The following is a 15,162-nucleotide window of genomic DNA, read 5'->3' on the forward strand; positions in this document are numbered from 1 at the left end:
GACATTCCCCGGCGGTGACAGGCGGGGCGGGGCGGCGGCGCGGCGGCCTCAATCCGGGGCGGGCGGGCGCCGAGCGCGGCGCGGGCGGGCCGGCTGCGGGACAGGCGGGCCGGCCGGGGATGCTGCTCGGAGCGCCGCGGTCCTCGTGCCAGTGAGCGCCGCGCGCCGCCGCAGCCATGACGGTGGAGTTCGAGGAGTGCATCAAGGACTCGCCGCGCTTCAGGTGCGCCCCCGGAGGCGGCGCGGCCCTTTGTGGTCGGCGGGGGTCGCCACCCCCTCGGGGCGCCCGGGGCCGCCGTGGGTGGGCGCAGAGAGGGGGGGTGTCGTTGCGGCCTTTGTGGCGGGCGCGGGAGCCGGTGATGGGAGCAGGAGGACCCCGCCTCGGACAAAGCCCGCAGCCCGGGGCCCAAAGGCCTTGAACAAAAGATGCCCCTTGTGCTGGTCACCTAGCACGGAGGTTGTTCGCGTGGGGGTGGGGTGTCCGCCGGCATAGACACGTCTCCGTGGGAGTGTCCGCCCCAGCTTTGTGTCTGCACCTTCGTGCCGGCCACCTGCACGGGGCTGAGAGCCCCCTGGCCCTGCAGTCCTGCTCTGGCCGGGTCTGTCTGGGTGCGAGGAGCGTCTGTGCACGGGGGTCAGGCAAGTGGAGCCACGTTTTCAGCCTGGGGACAGCTGCTTGGCAGGGGTGACCTAGGGGCCTGGAGGGGTGGGCGTTTTGGGTAGGGGTTCTGCCCTGTGCCCAGGACCGGGTTGGTCTCTTTGGTCCTTCCCCGGAGTGCAGGCATGTTCACTCCTGGGCACCCGGAGCCCCTTCAGTGTGGCAGGTGCATGTGTGGGAGCTCTGCTCCTCTGGCCGCCCTGGAGGTGCAGACCCCTGGCGTGAGTGTGTGGGTGGGCTGCCCCCCAGCAGCTGATACGCTTGCTGCCTGCATGTGTGCCTGTCCCTCCCTAACGCTCTCGTGGGTGCCTACTGGTGCTATGCGTTTACCCTGCACACATGAGCTTTGGCACACAGCACACGTTAGTCTGTTCCCGTGTATCCCGGCACTAGGCCTACGTGTGCTTGCACCTGTGTGTGTCTTGCCCGTGGGCACACATGTCTGTGTGTACCCTGTGTCACTGCGTCCAGGTACCTTTGCTTGCACATGAGCACATGTGTGTTTGCTCATACGTGTGTGTGCCTGCTGAGTCTTGGGTGTGCCGGCAGACCCGCGTGTGCGTGCACTGGTGAGCCTCAGCATTGGTGCCCTTAGCCCTGTGTCCCTTGCCTTGCACAACCATCACACAGGGGAGAAAAGGCTCGGGGACGCTAGGGATGAGGGGCCAGAGGTTGGCCCAGGGAGGGGCCCCAGCGCAGAGGGTTTGGGGGCGATTCTCTGCATTGTCCCATCTGCTGTTGCTGACTGGTTGGCGGGGTTGTGAGCAACTCCGGCATCCACAATCCTGGGCTTGCACCACTCACTGCCCACTGTCCTCCAGGATCCAGGCTGGGGGGTGGGGGGACGTGTAGCTGGGGCCTCAGCTGTGGCCTTGGTCCTGACTGACGCATCCTGGTCTCACCTTGACCCGTTGCTCAGATGCCCCGTGGTCCTTCTTCCTGAGTGGTCGGATTGGGACATTGGCACCCCACTCACCTCCAGGCCTTCTCTCCTATACTAGCCTGGTCTGTCTGTGGCCCATGGGGGCGCAGTGCCTGCCTGTGTTTTGCCTTGCTCCCTCGACGGGAGGGGCTACCCCAGAAAAGTGCCCATCTGGGCCCGGGATGGGGGCTGAGGAGATTCATCTGAATGACTCTTGGGCCACAGAAGCCTCACTGTGTGGGTTTCGGGGTTGGGCTGAGATTCAACGGGGGTTTGAGGTTCTCCTGGGGTCCCACTGTCTCCTCACCCTGTCACTGCAGGGTAACCTGGGACTTCCTGGGGACAGGCCTGGAGAGAGCCACAGTGGGGCTGGGGGGCAGGCTGTGCTCAGTGATGTCGGGCCAGGTGGCCCCAGCCCTGGGAAGAGGGACCATGCCCGCATGCCTGTGGCCTGGGGAGAGCCCCACAGCCCTGGGGTGCATGGGGGAGAGTCCAGACCCTTCCAGACAGGCCGGGAGGCACCCCCTCCCCTGGGTGGGGCTTCAGGCGCTGAGTCATGGCTTTGGTGGGGAAGCCTGCCTCACCCTCCTCCTTGTCATCCAAGCTGCTGAAGAAATCCTGGAGGGAGGGCGGAAGAGGAGGCCTCGGATCCTTGGAGGCTGGGGCTCCCCCGACGGGGTGCGGGTTCTTGGCTCTCTGCAGAATACCCTCCTTGCCCCCGTGAACACATTCATCAGCATCCGGTGCGGCCCCACCCTCGTCGGGGGGCCCCCTCCTTGCCCGAGTGCAGCAGCTCTCTGCAGCTGCTGGGTTGGGCGGGGGGCTGGGGTGGCCCGGGGTCCTGCAGCGTCTGCTCCTGGGGGGGTGGTCTGTCCCTTCCCTGGAGCTCAGAGTTCCCTTCGCCCTGCTGGAGCGAACCTGTGTCCTGTCGGGGCGAGTGGTGGGAACGTCCAGTCCCTGGCTGGAGCCGCCTGCTTCCCTCCCAACAGCTCCGAATTGTGGGCCGGCAAAACGGTGCGCCTCCCGGGAGGGACAGTCCCTGACCAGAACCCTGACTGGGTTCCCAGGCCCGGGAACCCCTGGAACGCAGCGCCCCCCTGCGGGCCACGGGGGCAGTGAGGGCCCTGTATCTGGATGGCCTTGCCTCTGCCCTGCCCCCACCCAAGACCTGTCCCTGGAGGCCTGCCTCTCACTCCTGGGCCCCCACTGTCACCCCTGGCCCTCGTGCCCTGTTGTCCTTCATTCCCAGGAGGCCAGATGGGCCCAGTTCACCAGCTGATCGGGTTGGGGGGGCGGTGGGGTGGGTGGTGCTGGGATCCTGGCCCTCTTTCCCTATTTCCTGTTCCCAGAACAGGGGAGGGGGTCACGTGCCTGATCCATCTGCCTCGCCTTCCGGGGATTCTCCCCGTCTGTGGCTTCTCTGGTGATGTCATTCGTTAACTCTTTCCTCCCTGCGGCAGCCCCATTGTCAGGCTGCTGCGGTGGGAGGGGTCTCCCCTGAAGCTTGCCCCACTGCTCCCTTTGGGCAGACTGTGCTGGTTGGTGTTCTGAGGTTGGAGGAGCCAGGGGACACCCGTTCTGCTGCTGCTGGAACTGGCGAGAGCCACTGGCTGCTACGTACGGGCTGTGGGACTGGTCTGCCCCAGGGTGCCCAAGGGCACCTGGCGGGCCCACGGTGGGGCTGAGGTGCCCTCGGAGAAAGGCAGTGGCCAGGCTAGGAGAGTAGCCAGCGAGTGGCATCCCTCCCTGTATCCCTGGGGGCTTGTCTGACTTCTCCCTGGGGCCACAGCAGCCAGACCCCGATGGGGACATTACAACTGGCCAGGCCCCTTCCTGCCTGGGGTGGTGGCGGGCACTGCACGGCTTTGGAGTCAGCTGGGCCTGGGTCCAGCCTCACCCTCTGCCCAGGGGCGCGTCTGCCTTTCCCAGCTTCCGTTTCCTCCATGTCTGGGGAGCACGGGACAGCGGGCGGGCTGACGGGAGCAGGTAGCCGGAAGCTAAGCAGACCCCTCCTACCGCACGCACATTGTCCCCAGGAGGCGAGGGGCACAGGGCGCAGAACCCCCGCCTGACCCGAGCCTGGGCCCCTGCGCCGGCGGCCGGGCCTGCAGCCACCTCGCTCCTCTTACAGGGCCACCATTGACGAGGTGGAGACGGACGTGGTGGAGATGGAGGGCAAACTGGACAAGGTGAAGGTCCCGGGGTGCCTCTCCGCCCCGCGCCGGGCCCTGACTCGTCCCTGCACAGACACACGTGTGTGCGAGAGTGTGTGTGTGTGTTTGTGTGTGCGCACGGCGTGCCCCCTCTGTGTGCGGTGCACAGGGCCTGGGGCTGTCCCTGTTTCTCCCACTGCGGCCTACCGTACCTGCCCCAGGGTCCCCATGCTGCTTGCCTGTGTGAGTCTCCCATGAAGTGGGGGTCGGCCTTGGTGTGCCCCCCCACCATCTGTGGGGCGAGGGGTGCTGAGGGTGCTCCCCAGGGACGGGCTTGGGGGAGGAGAGGGAGAAAGGAGGGGCAGCATCCCTGAGCTCCTTTGCTGGCGGACCCTGCCAGCCCCCAGCTCCCGCCCTGGGTTCCCCTGCTCCGGCTTCTGCTCTGGAGCCCCTCACTGTGCTCCCAGCTACAGTGAGTCAGAGAGAGGGCTGGCTCCTCAGGCACAGCTGTGTCCCAGGCACGGACGGGCCCTGAGCAGAATTCTGGCCGCCCCTGGGCGGTTCCCACCTCCGTGGCCTGGCTTCTTAGAGGAGGTGAGGGTTGCCCCTGGAGGCAGCGCGGACGTGGCCCCTTCCATCCCCCATAGCTGGTCAAACTGTGCAGCGGCATGATCGAGGCCGGCAAGGCCTACGTCACCACCAACAGGCTCTTCCTGAGTGGCGTTCGGGACCTGTCCCAGCAGTGCCAGGGCGACGCCGTCATCTCGGTGAGGGGGCAGCTGAGCTCTGGCTGCTGGATGGGTGGGCACAAGCTAGCAGCTGCTTGACTGGGAGCCCTGGGCATTTGCACTGGGCCACGGGGGCGCGTAGCTCCGAGACCTGGGGGGAGGGTGCCAGCCGCCCCTGGGAACACCGCTGTCTCATCTGAGCTGGGGTCTCCTCTCCCCCGTCGTCCCCAGGAATGCTTGCAGAGGTTTGGAGACAGCCTCCAGGAGATGGTCAACTACCACATGGTAAGCCCTGGCCGCAGTGGGGGGGGCCTGCCAAGGGCAGGTCCCTCTGGCTTCCAACACAGGCAGTCCCCCACCCGCTCCGCGCAGGCCCCGCCCAGCCTGGAACGACTCTCTGCTGGCTCACGGGGAGCTGAGCTGGCCACTGCTGGGAAGCCGTGTTCCCGTTCCTCCAGTCTCCGGGGGTGGGGGGTGTCCCTGAGGGGCTCTGCGGTGTCCCAGGTTAGGGCCAGACAAAGGGGAGGTACTTGGATTCTGGGGGTGGGAGCAGGGAGCAACAGAGCCCGGGTCTGAGGCCAGTGGGATCTTCGGGTGGGGGATACTCAGAGGCTCATCCAGGACCCCTCAGTTGTTCTGGCCAGGCTGTAGAAGTGCCTCCCTGGCTGACCCCAGGGCCCCTGAATGACTGCCAACCTCACTGTGACCCAGGCTGGGGCTGGGTGACCTCGAGCCCCTCAGGGCCCCTAGCAGGGACACACAGAGTAGGGCCTGAGGCCCATGTGGGTGGTCAGACCCTGGCTTGGGAACCAGAACCCCAGACTAAACAAGGAGCCCCACCCCCGCAGGGGAAGTTTAGAAATAAACCAGCTCAGGATAGCTCATTCTCCCCAGTCTGTCTGTCTGTCTGTTCCTAGTTAGGGCCCAGCCCTCCTCCCGTGATGGGGGCATCTGATTCTGGGCCAAATCTGTGCTTAGGGATGCCTTCCAGCTCCTGAAAATCACCCTCCCCTGTTCCCTAGGTCAAGACCCTTGAGAGCTCTGGGCTCTGACCTGATCCTTTCTCCTGTAGGCCTGGCTATGCTTGAGGTGGCCTCCAAGACCGGGGGGCGGTGGGTGTCACCCAGCGGCCTATGTGTGCTTGCCGTGTCTAAGTCGGCATGGGGTGGTGCCGCGGGAGGGGGACCCGTCCGGGAGAGCTTTGATCTCTAGCCTGGCTGCGAGCCAGTAGCGGAGATGGGCAGGTGGTCACAGCTGTGGCCTTTGGGCACCAACCCAGGCCTGGGGCTACACCCACTCCCCTGGACCCTGGGAGGCTCCATAGGGGCAACCAGCTGGGGCCCAGGCAGGGCTGGGCGGGGCTTTCCCTCGTCCTCACTTGGAGGGACAGGGGCTTGGCCCCTGGAGCTGTGGAGGAGGAGACCCTAACACTGCCTCCCTCCCTCCCTCGGCCCCCAGATCCTGTTCGACCAGGCCCAGAGGTCTGTGCGGCAGCAGCTCCACAATTTTGTCAAAGAGTGAGTGGCCCTCAGACCCCCGAGGAAGGCCTGGCCTCTACGGGCCCTGGGAGGGGTTGGTGGTGAGGCCTGTGATGGAGTAGCAAGCAGACACAGCTATGCTTGATTTGGGGGGGTCTTGGGGCCTGCCTAGGCGAGGCCTTGGCCCAGGGCCTCAAGACTCTAGGTGGAGGACTTAGCAGGAACAGAGGCTTGGAGGTGGGACCAGGCTGCGGGCAAGGAAAGTGCCTGGAGCACACAGGGTAGCCAGGGGGGCCTCGGGCAAAGGGTGAGGGTTGGGGTGGGCTAGAGACGGAATTAGGGTGGCGGTGGAAGGGGTGGGGGCTGGGTGGACGTCTGAGCGTGTGTGCAGTTGGGGTGTTTGTGGTACCCTGAGTGATGCTGAGTTGAATCTGAGTGTGAGTGCGAGGTCCAGGGTGGGGCAGGGGGTCTCCCTAGACCGATGGATCCTGGGAGTGAGGTGGGGAAGGGCAGCGGGGAGGGGGGACTGGGGGGAGGGGGGGGAAGGAAGGGGGAGAAGCAGGCAATGGAGGAGGCAGAAAAGTAGGGGGGCAGGAAGAGGGGGAGGAAGAGGAAGGGAAAGAGGTGGAAGGGGAGGGGGAGGGGGGAGGAGGGGGGAAGAGGAGGGGGAGGGGGAGAGGAAAAGAAAAGGGGGTGAGCCAGGGCTGGGGGTGGGGCGGCTGGGACAGAGCCCTAGGGAAGGGAGGGCAGTTCATTAAGGTGGAGACACAACACGCACCCCTCCCAAGACCCCGACCTGACACCTGCTGTTCCCCAGGGACGTGCGGAAGTTCAAGGAGACCAAGAAGCAGTTTGACAAAGTTCGAGAGGACATGGAACTGTCCCTTGTGAGGAATGCCCAGGCCCCACGGCACCGTCCCCATGAGGTAGAGGAGGCCACAGGTGCCTTGACCCTCACCCGGAAGTGCTTCCGTCACCTGGCCCTGGATTACGTGCTCCAGGTCAGCCACCGGGCAAGGAGTAGTGAGGCCTGGAGTGGGTGGGAAGCTCCTCCCGTGTTTCTGCAGACAGAGCGGGCGTTCAGAGCAGCCCCTCTGGCTCCAGAAAACCTCAGATGCCAGCTCTTGGGAAGGAACATGGTCATGAGGGGTGCCCAGGCAGAGGCACAGCAGTGGGGGTGGGTGCAGGCCACAGGCGTAGGCGGAGGCCTTGAAGATCTTGCTGACCGGGGCTTGGGCAGCCTAGGAACAGGTGTAAGAACTTCTGTCTTTGCGCATGGGAGGAACTGAAGTCCTAACTAGGGGAAGGATGCTGTGACCTTGAAAGGGTGAGGCTGGCCCAAGGGCGGGGAGCTGGAGATGAGCTGCAGGTCTCAGGGGACCACACACAGTCTGAGAGGACACCGTGGTAAGGAACAGGTCACAAGCTACGTCAGCTCCGACACCCTTCACCTGTCCACCGTCCCCTTGCAGATCAACGTCCTCCAGGCCAAGAAGAAGTTTGAAATCTTGGATTCTGTAAGTGATTGGTGAGGGGGCGGGGAGAAGGGGGCCTTGGCCGTAAGGACAGGCCTGTGAGGTGTATGGGATGCGAGTACACCAGGCGGGCCTCTGGTCGTGGCTACTGAGGGCTGCCCCCCCGTGCCCCCCACCCCAGATGCTGTCCTTCATGCACGCTCAGTACAGCTTCTTCCAGCAAGGCTATAGCCTGCTGCACCAGCTGGACCCCTACATGAAGAAGCTGGCGGCCGAGGTGAGCCTGCAGGCTGTGGTGGGGCCCCCGGGGTCTTGGAGGCAGAGTGCTCACCCCGCTCCCTGGGTCCCCTCCCCCACAGCTAGACCAGCTGGTGATCGACTCAGCCGTGGAAAAGCGGGACATGGAGCGGAAGCACGCGGCCATCCAGCAGCGGGTGAGGCCCTGCAGCCCCTGACCACCCTGCATGAGCGGGGGGTGGGGGGGGCAAGGGACCACTACCCCCTTATTCCCTCTCTAGGCCGCCCACTCTGTGGGGGCTGACACTGCTTCTCTTTGAAATGTGCACCCAGAGGGAGAGGTCTCCATCCTTAGGAGCCTCAACATAGCCTAGCAGAAGGGACAGCCCTGGGACAGTCCCTTAGAGGTCCGCCCTGGGGGACAGAGGGAGACTAGGAGTGGCCTGGAGACCTCAGTTGCAGACGCCTACCCAGACAGCCCCAGGGTAGAAGTGGGCTGCAGTTGGGAGTGGCTATTTCCAGATCCCTGGGAGCCTGGCGGCAGGGTGGGAGGCGGGCAGTCACTCACGGGCTCTCTCTCTCTCTTTGCACCCCCCTGCTCGCTCTCTCTTCGCACCCCCCCTGCTCTCTCCCTCTTCACACCCCCCCTGCTCTCTCTCTCTTTGCACCCCCCTGCTCGCTCTCTCTTCGCACCCCCCCTGCTCCCGGCCGTCTCAGACGCTGCTGCAGGTGAGTGGGCTCCTGCCCAGGGTGGGGAGTGAGGGAAGAGGAGGCCCGGGCAGGGCGGGCCTCTGCCCTCCCCCACCCCTGGGAGCTTCAGCACCAAGGACACCTCCCGGCCTCGGCGTCCCCAGCACCTGCGAGCTCTGCGCTGTCCGCGGTGGCTGGCACGGGCAGGACTTGGGCTGCGCCGGACCGCATCCCCCTCGGGCGACGGGAAGGGCAGCAGCTGTCCCTTTCTGCCCCCGTTCAGCCAGGGGAGCAGGTGGCTGAGGCTCCTCTCCTACCGCCGGACACACAGGACAACACTCAGTGTCTCCTCACGCCCTGTGAATGGGGCTCTGTGGGGCCGGCTGGAACAGGCCCAGCTGGCAGCCCGGACGGAGGACGAAGGGTGGGGGCAGGCAGCTTCCTTCCTGGCCCCAGAGCTGCTGTCCCTACAGGGCTGGGGGTGGGGGTGGGGGATGGAGCTCTGGGGGCCCCCAGCTGTAGGGTGAGGTGTCTGCCCCCCCCCCCGTGGGGTTTCAGGGCAACCGTCTCTGCTGGGGTCAGGAAGAGGCTGTGGACAGCAGCGCCTCACCTCAGCGCTGGCTCAGGGGAGCCTGGCCAGGCGACAGTGTCCTCCCAAGCAGGGGTGGATACTCACCGGAGGCCCCGACCGCCCCCAGGACTTCTCCTATGATGAGCCCAAAGTGGAGTTTGATGTGGATGCGCCCAGTGGTGTGGTGATGGAGGGCTACCTCTTCAAGAGGGCGAGCAATGCCTTCAAGACATGGAACCGGTGAGGGAGGGGCCCTCTCAGGGGGTCTGCGGGGCAGACTCGGGGCTGGCCCTGCCTGACCCACTCCTGGCCCATGCCCCCACCCAGGCGCTGGTTCTCCATCCAGAACAGCCAGCTGGTCTACCAGAAGAAGGTCAAGGTGCGCTGCAGGGCTGCTGGGGCTGGGTCAGTGGCGGCCGGCCCCTCCCCGCTGGGACGCTGGGGTGGGCTGAGGACACAGCGCCTCAACAGTCAGGGCACAGAGACCGCTTGGGTCTCAGTCTGTGTCCGTAGAGTGAAGCGGTAAGTGCGCGGCGGGGGCAGGGCACAAGGGCCATGGTGCGGCTGCCCGCAGGACGCGCTGACCGTGGTGGTGGATGACCTGCGTCTGTGCTCCGTGAAGCCTTGCGAGGACATCGAGCGCCGGTTCTGCTTTGAGGTCGTGTCACCCACCAAGTAAGGAGATGGAGGTACACCCTGGGGCAGGAAGGGGATGGAGCCCGTGCCCGCGGGGCCTGACGGTCCCCTGCCCCCAGGAGCTGCATGCTGCAGGCTGACTCGGAGAAGCTGCGGCAGGCCTGGGTCCGGGCTGTGCAAGCCAGCATTGCATCTGCCTACCGGGAGAGCCCCGACAGCTGCTACAGTGAGGTGGGGGCCCCTGAGCGCCCTCCCCGTGTGTGAGCGTGGGGGCGTGCGGCAGGGAGCCGGCCCCCACATGTGGGACAGGAGTGGGGCTCCGGGTATGGGCGGCGTGAGCATCAGGAGTGTGGGTGTGCACACGCCCACGGCACATAGGCTGAGGCTTCCGCTGTCCTCCCCTGAGCTGGCACCTCTGGCTGGGGCTGGGGAGGGAGGCCGGAGCTTCTGAGGGCTGAGCGGCCCCTCACGCACCCCCAGAGGCTGGACCGCACGGCGTCTCCCTCCACGAGCAGCATCGACTCCGCTACGGACTCTCGGGAGCGCGGCGTCAAGGGGGAGAGCCTGCTGCAGCGCGTGCAGAACGTCGCTGGCAATGGCCAGTGTGGGGACTGCGGCCAGCCTGACCCCCGCTGGGCCAGCATCAACCTGGGTGTGCTGCTCTGCATCGAGTGCTCAGGCATCCACAGGTGGGCCTGCTGGGGGGCGGGGCACAGGTGGAGGTGGGGTGGAGCTACACCCTGCCTCACCCCTGCCTCCTCCCTGTCCAGGAGCCTGGGTGTCCACTGCTCCAAGGTGCGGTCCTTGACTCTGGACTCATGGGAGCCGGAGCTGCTGAAGGTGTGTATGAGGCCACCCAGGCTGCCACGCTCCCAGAGCCCGGTCTGCGAGCTGGTGGGGGGCGGGGGCTGGCCTGTGAGCCGGGGCTGACGCCTGCGCACCGCGTCTCCTCTAGCTGATGTGTGAGCTTGGAAACAGCACCGTGAACCAGATCTACGAGGCTCAGTGCGAGGGGCCGGGCAGCAGGAAGCCCACAGCCAGCAGCTCCAGGTGAGGCGGGGGGGCCGTGGAGACGGGGCCGAGGGAGCCCCCGCGCACGCGTGCGGCCTCATGCGCCCCCCCCCGGCCCAGGCAGGACAAGGAGGCCTGGATCAAGGACAAGTACGTAGAAAAGAAGTTCCTGCGGAAGGTGCCCTCAGCGCCGGCCCGGGAGGCGCCTCGGCCCTGGCGGGTGCAGAAGTGCCGCCGCCACCACAGCTCACCCCGAGCCCCCGCTGCACGCCGCAAGGTCCGCCTGGAGCCTGTCCTGCCCTCCGTGGCTGCCCTGTCCTCAGGTACCCGCAGGCTGTAGCCTCAGCTCGCACAGCTGTGCAGGGTTGGGAAGCAGGCTCCGGTGCGGGCAAGAGCAGCCAAACCTCAGGCCCCAGGAGAATCAAGGTGGAGTAGGGCAGGGGGGAGGCAGAGGCTCCCAGCAGGACTTGGGCACCCTACTTTGCCTTGTGCCTCAGTTTACCCATCTCCCTGCCTCAGGTGCTGTGGAGCGCAAGTTTCGGCGGGATTCTCTCTTCTGCCCAGATGAGCTGGACTCCCTCTTCTCCTACTTTGATGCAGGGGCTGCTGCAGCCGGTCCACGTAGTAAGTGCTGTGAGGGCCCTTGGCCCCTGCGGCCCCATCCCCTTGGCTCCATCGGGGCAGCAGAGCAGGGACCGGGTATGGCTCCCCGTAAGGTGGGTGAATGTGGACAGCCACAGCCACTCGCTTGGAGAGTGGGGGACAGGTGTCCCTTGCAGGAAGGACTGGCTTGGTGCTGGGGAGAACTTGGGGGTCAAGCAGGGCTAAGGCTGAGATAGTATCTGGAGGGTCTGGGGTTACTCAGCCAGAGCTGGAGGTTGAGGCAGTGATCTGCAACAGTGTATGTGCGAGTTGTGTGTGTGGTTTGCACACTGGAGTGAGAGCATGTATGTGAGTGCGTGTGGGTGTAAAGGGAGTCTGTGGCTGAATGTGCATACAGGCATACATGCAGGTGGATGTGTCCGTGTGCACTGAGGGCCCCGTGCGCACGTGTATGTGTGTGTGTGTGCGTGCGCACGCGCGCCTGTATGCTGGGAGCCGACAGCTGTGTTGGAGACCGAATGTGGGACACAATTGTGCATCTCTGCCAGCTCCTCTTGGAGCTGGGGTCCAAATGCTACAAGCAGAGCTCCCGACTGAGGGGTTCCTGCTAATGATTTATGGGTACCCAGTGGTCCAGGGTACCCCTAGAGCCTTTCTGGGCAATGTGGGCAGAAGGCATGGACCCAGGCCAAGAACTGACTGGGCTGGGGCCGTGACTGGATGGCCTCCGGCAGCAGAGGGCGATGCCTCACCATTCCTGCTTCTGGGGCCGCCCTGGGGAAACCATCAGAGATTTCACTGGATGTCGTGGGGGAGGGGGTGGGCCGGAGGTGTCCCCGGAGCCTCCCGGTGAAGACCTCGAAGCTGCTCCGTGGGCTGGCCACATGCACTTGCCACAGACTCAGTGGAAGGCCCCCACGGCTCAGGGTTGTTTCACCCCCTCAGTCCTGCTGGGGCTGGTCTCCCACAGCAGGGCTTCGCCTGGGGCTGTGCTCTGCTGTGAGCTCCTCTGGCTCCTTGGAGCTGTTTTCTCCCCCTACCCGTGTCCTAGGCAGGGCTCCCCTCCGCTCCTGGGGGCTGATCGCATCCCTGGGGCCATCCCTGGAGGATGAATGGGAGCTCTAGTCTTTCCACAGGGCTCTGGGAGGAGTCAGGGACTCTAAGGCCCCCCCATCTGTCCCTGGACCCCGCAGGTCTGAGCAGCGACAGTGGCCTAGGAGGCAGCTCTGATGGCAGCTCGGACGTGCTGGCTTTCGGCGCAGGCTCCGTGGTGGACAGCGTCACGGAGGAGGGTGGGTGCACACCTCCCCGCCTCCGACGCTGCCCGGCCCCGCCCTCCCACAACCCCGCTCCGGGCTCCGTCATGGGGCAGCTCATGACCTAACCCCTCCCCTTAGAGGGTGCAGAGTCCGAGGAGTCCAGCGGTGAGGCGGACGGAGAGGCTGAGGCCTGGGGCCTGGCAGACGTGCGTGAGCTGCACCCTGGGCTTCTGGCACACCGTGCTGCGCGCACTCGAGACCTCCCCGCACTGGCCACGGCGCTGGCGCACGGGGCAGAGGTCAACTGGGCCGACGCGGAGGACGAGGGCAAGACGCCATTGGTGCAGGCTGTGTTAGGGGTGAGCGGGGGTCGGGGTGGTGGGGTGCTGCATGGGACACAGGGGCATCTTCAGAGCTCTCTTTCGTATGGCGCCAACACGGGGACCCCTGGTACCCTCCTGGAAGCCAGCAAAGGGCCATTTCCCAGCTGAGTCTGAACTGTCCTGGGTCCCCAGGGCTCCTTGATTGTCTGTGAATTCCTTCTGCAAAACGGAGCAGACGTGAACCAAAGAGACAGCCGGGGCCGGGCGCCCCTGCACCACGCCACACTCCTGGGACGCACGGGGTGAGTCTCCGTCGCCCCTCCTGCCCGCCTTGGGGGCCGGGCCAGGGCGTCGCCTTGGCCTGCCCCCGGCCAGCCCCGACTTGTCCCCGCCCCCCTCCAGTCAGGTCTGCCTGTTCTTGAAGCGGGGAGCTGACCAGCATGCCTTGGACCACGAGCAGCAGGACCCGCTGAGCATCGCCATCCAGGAGGCCAACGCCGACATCGTCACGCTGTGAGCGCGGGCGGGGCCTGGGGCGGGCGGGGCGGGGGGGGGGGAACCCGGCGGGGCGGGGGGTGGGGGCGCGGCTCATCCGGCACCTCCCCCAGGCTCCGTCTGGCGCGCATGGCCGAGGAGATGCGAGAGGCCGAGGCGCCCCCGGGCCAGCCGGGCCCCCTGGCGGGGAGCAGCCCCACGGAGCTCCAGTACCGCAGGTGCATCCAGGAGTTCATCAGCCTCCACCTGGAGGAGAGCTAGGGCGGGGCGGCCGACCCGGGACCGCCCGCTGCCGCCCGCTCCGCCCGTGGTGGCCGCCGGATCATTTCCTGAGAGCCCCAGTGCCTGGGCAGCCCTGGAGCCCGGCTGCCTGCTCTGCCCTCCTCGGAGCTGTCCCAGCCCCTCGGGCTGGGAGACACCCCAACACTGAGTCTTAAGAAGCCCACGTTTCCCCTTGGGAGGTGCTGCGTCACTTGGTGCCCATCACCGCACCTGGGGACCCTGTGTCTTCAGGTGACCCCTTTCTCGGGCACCTGGGTTGCTCATGTCACAAACTGCTCTGAAGGCCCGGTGTCACCTTCTGCCCCTCAGATGCCCCTCCCCCCTGGGGGCCTGTGTCACTTTGTGCCCCTCCGTCCATCCTAGGACCTGTGTCACTTCATGTTCCTCTCTGCCTTCAGGGCCTGTGTCACCTCGTGCCCCCACCTTTACTGCCGTAGAACACTGACCTGCTAGTTGGGTCCCTCCTACACCCCCAGAGCCCCTCCGCTAGGCCCTACGGCTGGTGGCTGGCCACCAGCGCCTTGTGAGGGCTGAAGGGGCGGCCCATCCAGGGAATCAACCCATGTACCTCACTTAGTGACCGGCGTCCAGGCTGGGCTTCTTGGGTGCTGGGGGGTGGGCTGTGGCCTGTGGCCTCAACCCTGGCTGGACGCAGGCGTCCCAAGGCCATGTGGCTGGCCACGCAGGCCCCAGTGCTGGGTGGCCAGAGACCTGTCCCTTGGCCCCGAGCCGGTGCATAAAGGACTTTGGCACTTTCCACCCCCGCATCCGACATTCTTTATCACAGACTGAGCGGGTTTTCTACAACGACCTCTTTCTCACTTTGTTTTGCGTCTTTTCTCCGTGGACTCTTGAGGATGACTTTGACGCACCTGGACCTGCACCTGGCCCTGCCGGCTGCAGGGGGAGGCTCCTGCCGCTCTGCCCTGTCCCTCTCTGGCCTCAGCCCTCTAGCTGGGCCCTGGGGGAGCCCCAGGGGTCTCTCAGCTCACTCCCCAGGGCCCACCAACTTGTTCATTCTGCAGTCCCCTTCCTGGAGCCCTGGGGCTGTGGCTGGGCCTCTCCCCAACTTGCGGCCTTGGTCTGGCCAAGGCCAGTTGTCTGGTCACTATGCAAAAGCTGTCCAGGGAGGCTCCATGGGCGGCAAGGTGGGTGCTGACCCAGCCCCCCAACTCTCTTGCCTGTTGGCTGTGACCCCTAAAGAGCAGAATTAGCTTCCTTCTTTCTCCCTGCTTGCGCTCTGCCCCCACCTCCCCCCCAGGACCCGCGTCAGGGCCTCGGGCTGGCAGGACCCGCCCCCTGCTCCAGATCACAGTTAATAATAAACTGCTGTCGTTGGCTCACCTGCCTTACTCCACTCTCTCAGCTGGGGAGGGGGTGTCTCTGGGCCCTTTGCCTCCCCTGAGGGGTGGCCCTGAGTGCCCCAAAAGGATGCGGTAAGCCAGAACCCAGGCCCCGCCTGCTGGGGGCCCTGCGGGCGGCCCTGGGGCTTCTTCGATGGAAACTGACTCCCTACATCCCCAGCCCCCAGCCCTGCTTTTCTCTGGCCTGGACTGTGCCCCCTGGAGGGAGCAGCAGCAAGAGACACTAACCAAGGAGTGTGGTCCCGGGCTGGTCCTCTCTCCCGGCCAAGCCCTGACC

At 65.8% G+C, this 15,162-nt stretch overlaps 1 protein-coding gene across 2 annotated transcripts; it reads left to right on the forward strand.

Annotated features, from left to right (window-relative positions):
- The first annotated feature begins 40 nt into the window (after positions 1 to 40).
- Positions 41 to 14,864, forward strand: ACAP3 (ArfGAP with coiled-coil, ankyrin repeat and PH domains 3). 2 transcript variants are annotated; one of them, XM_032361520.1, is made up of 24 exons: positions 41 to 223; positions 3,712 to 3,769; positions 4,381 to 4,500; positions 4,693 to 4,746; positions 5,920 to 5,978; positions 6,757 to 6,940; positions 7,412 to 7,456; positions 7,596 to 7,691; positions 7,774 to 7,848; positions 8,369 to 8,380; positions 9,040 to 9,152; positions 9,240 to 9,291; positions 9,487 to 9,587; positions 9,668 to 9,779; positions 10,029 to 10,237; positions 10,319 to 10,388; positions 10,504 to 10,598; positions 10,680 to 10,882; positions 11,079 to 11,183; positions 12,299 to 12,454; positions 12,560 to 12,780; positions 12,937 to 13,046; positions 13,147 to 13,257; positions 13,353 to 14,864. In XM_032361520.1, the coding sequence occupies exons 1-24, from the start codon at positions 177 to 179 to the stop codon at positions 13,498 to 13,500; spliced, it is 2,556 nt and encodes an 851-aa protein (XP_032217411.1). In that variant the 5' UTR covers positions 41 to 176; the 3' UTR covers positions 13,501 to 14,864. The 2 variants fall into 2 exon arrangements, with proteins under 2 accessions (XP_032217411.1, XP_032217412.1); XM_032361521.1 differs by having other exon boundaries at positions 12,356 to 12,454.
- Positions 14,865 to 15,162: the final 298 nt, after the last annotated feature.

Source organism: Mustela erminea, chromosome 10 (genome assembly GCF_009829155.1).
Source record: "Mustela erminea isolate mMusErm1 chromosome 10, mMusErm1.Pri, whole genome shotgun sequence".
NCBI classification, from domain to species: domain Eukaryota; kingdom Metazoa; phylum Chordata; class Mammalia; order Carnivora; family Mustelidae; genus Mustela; species Mustela erminea.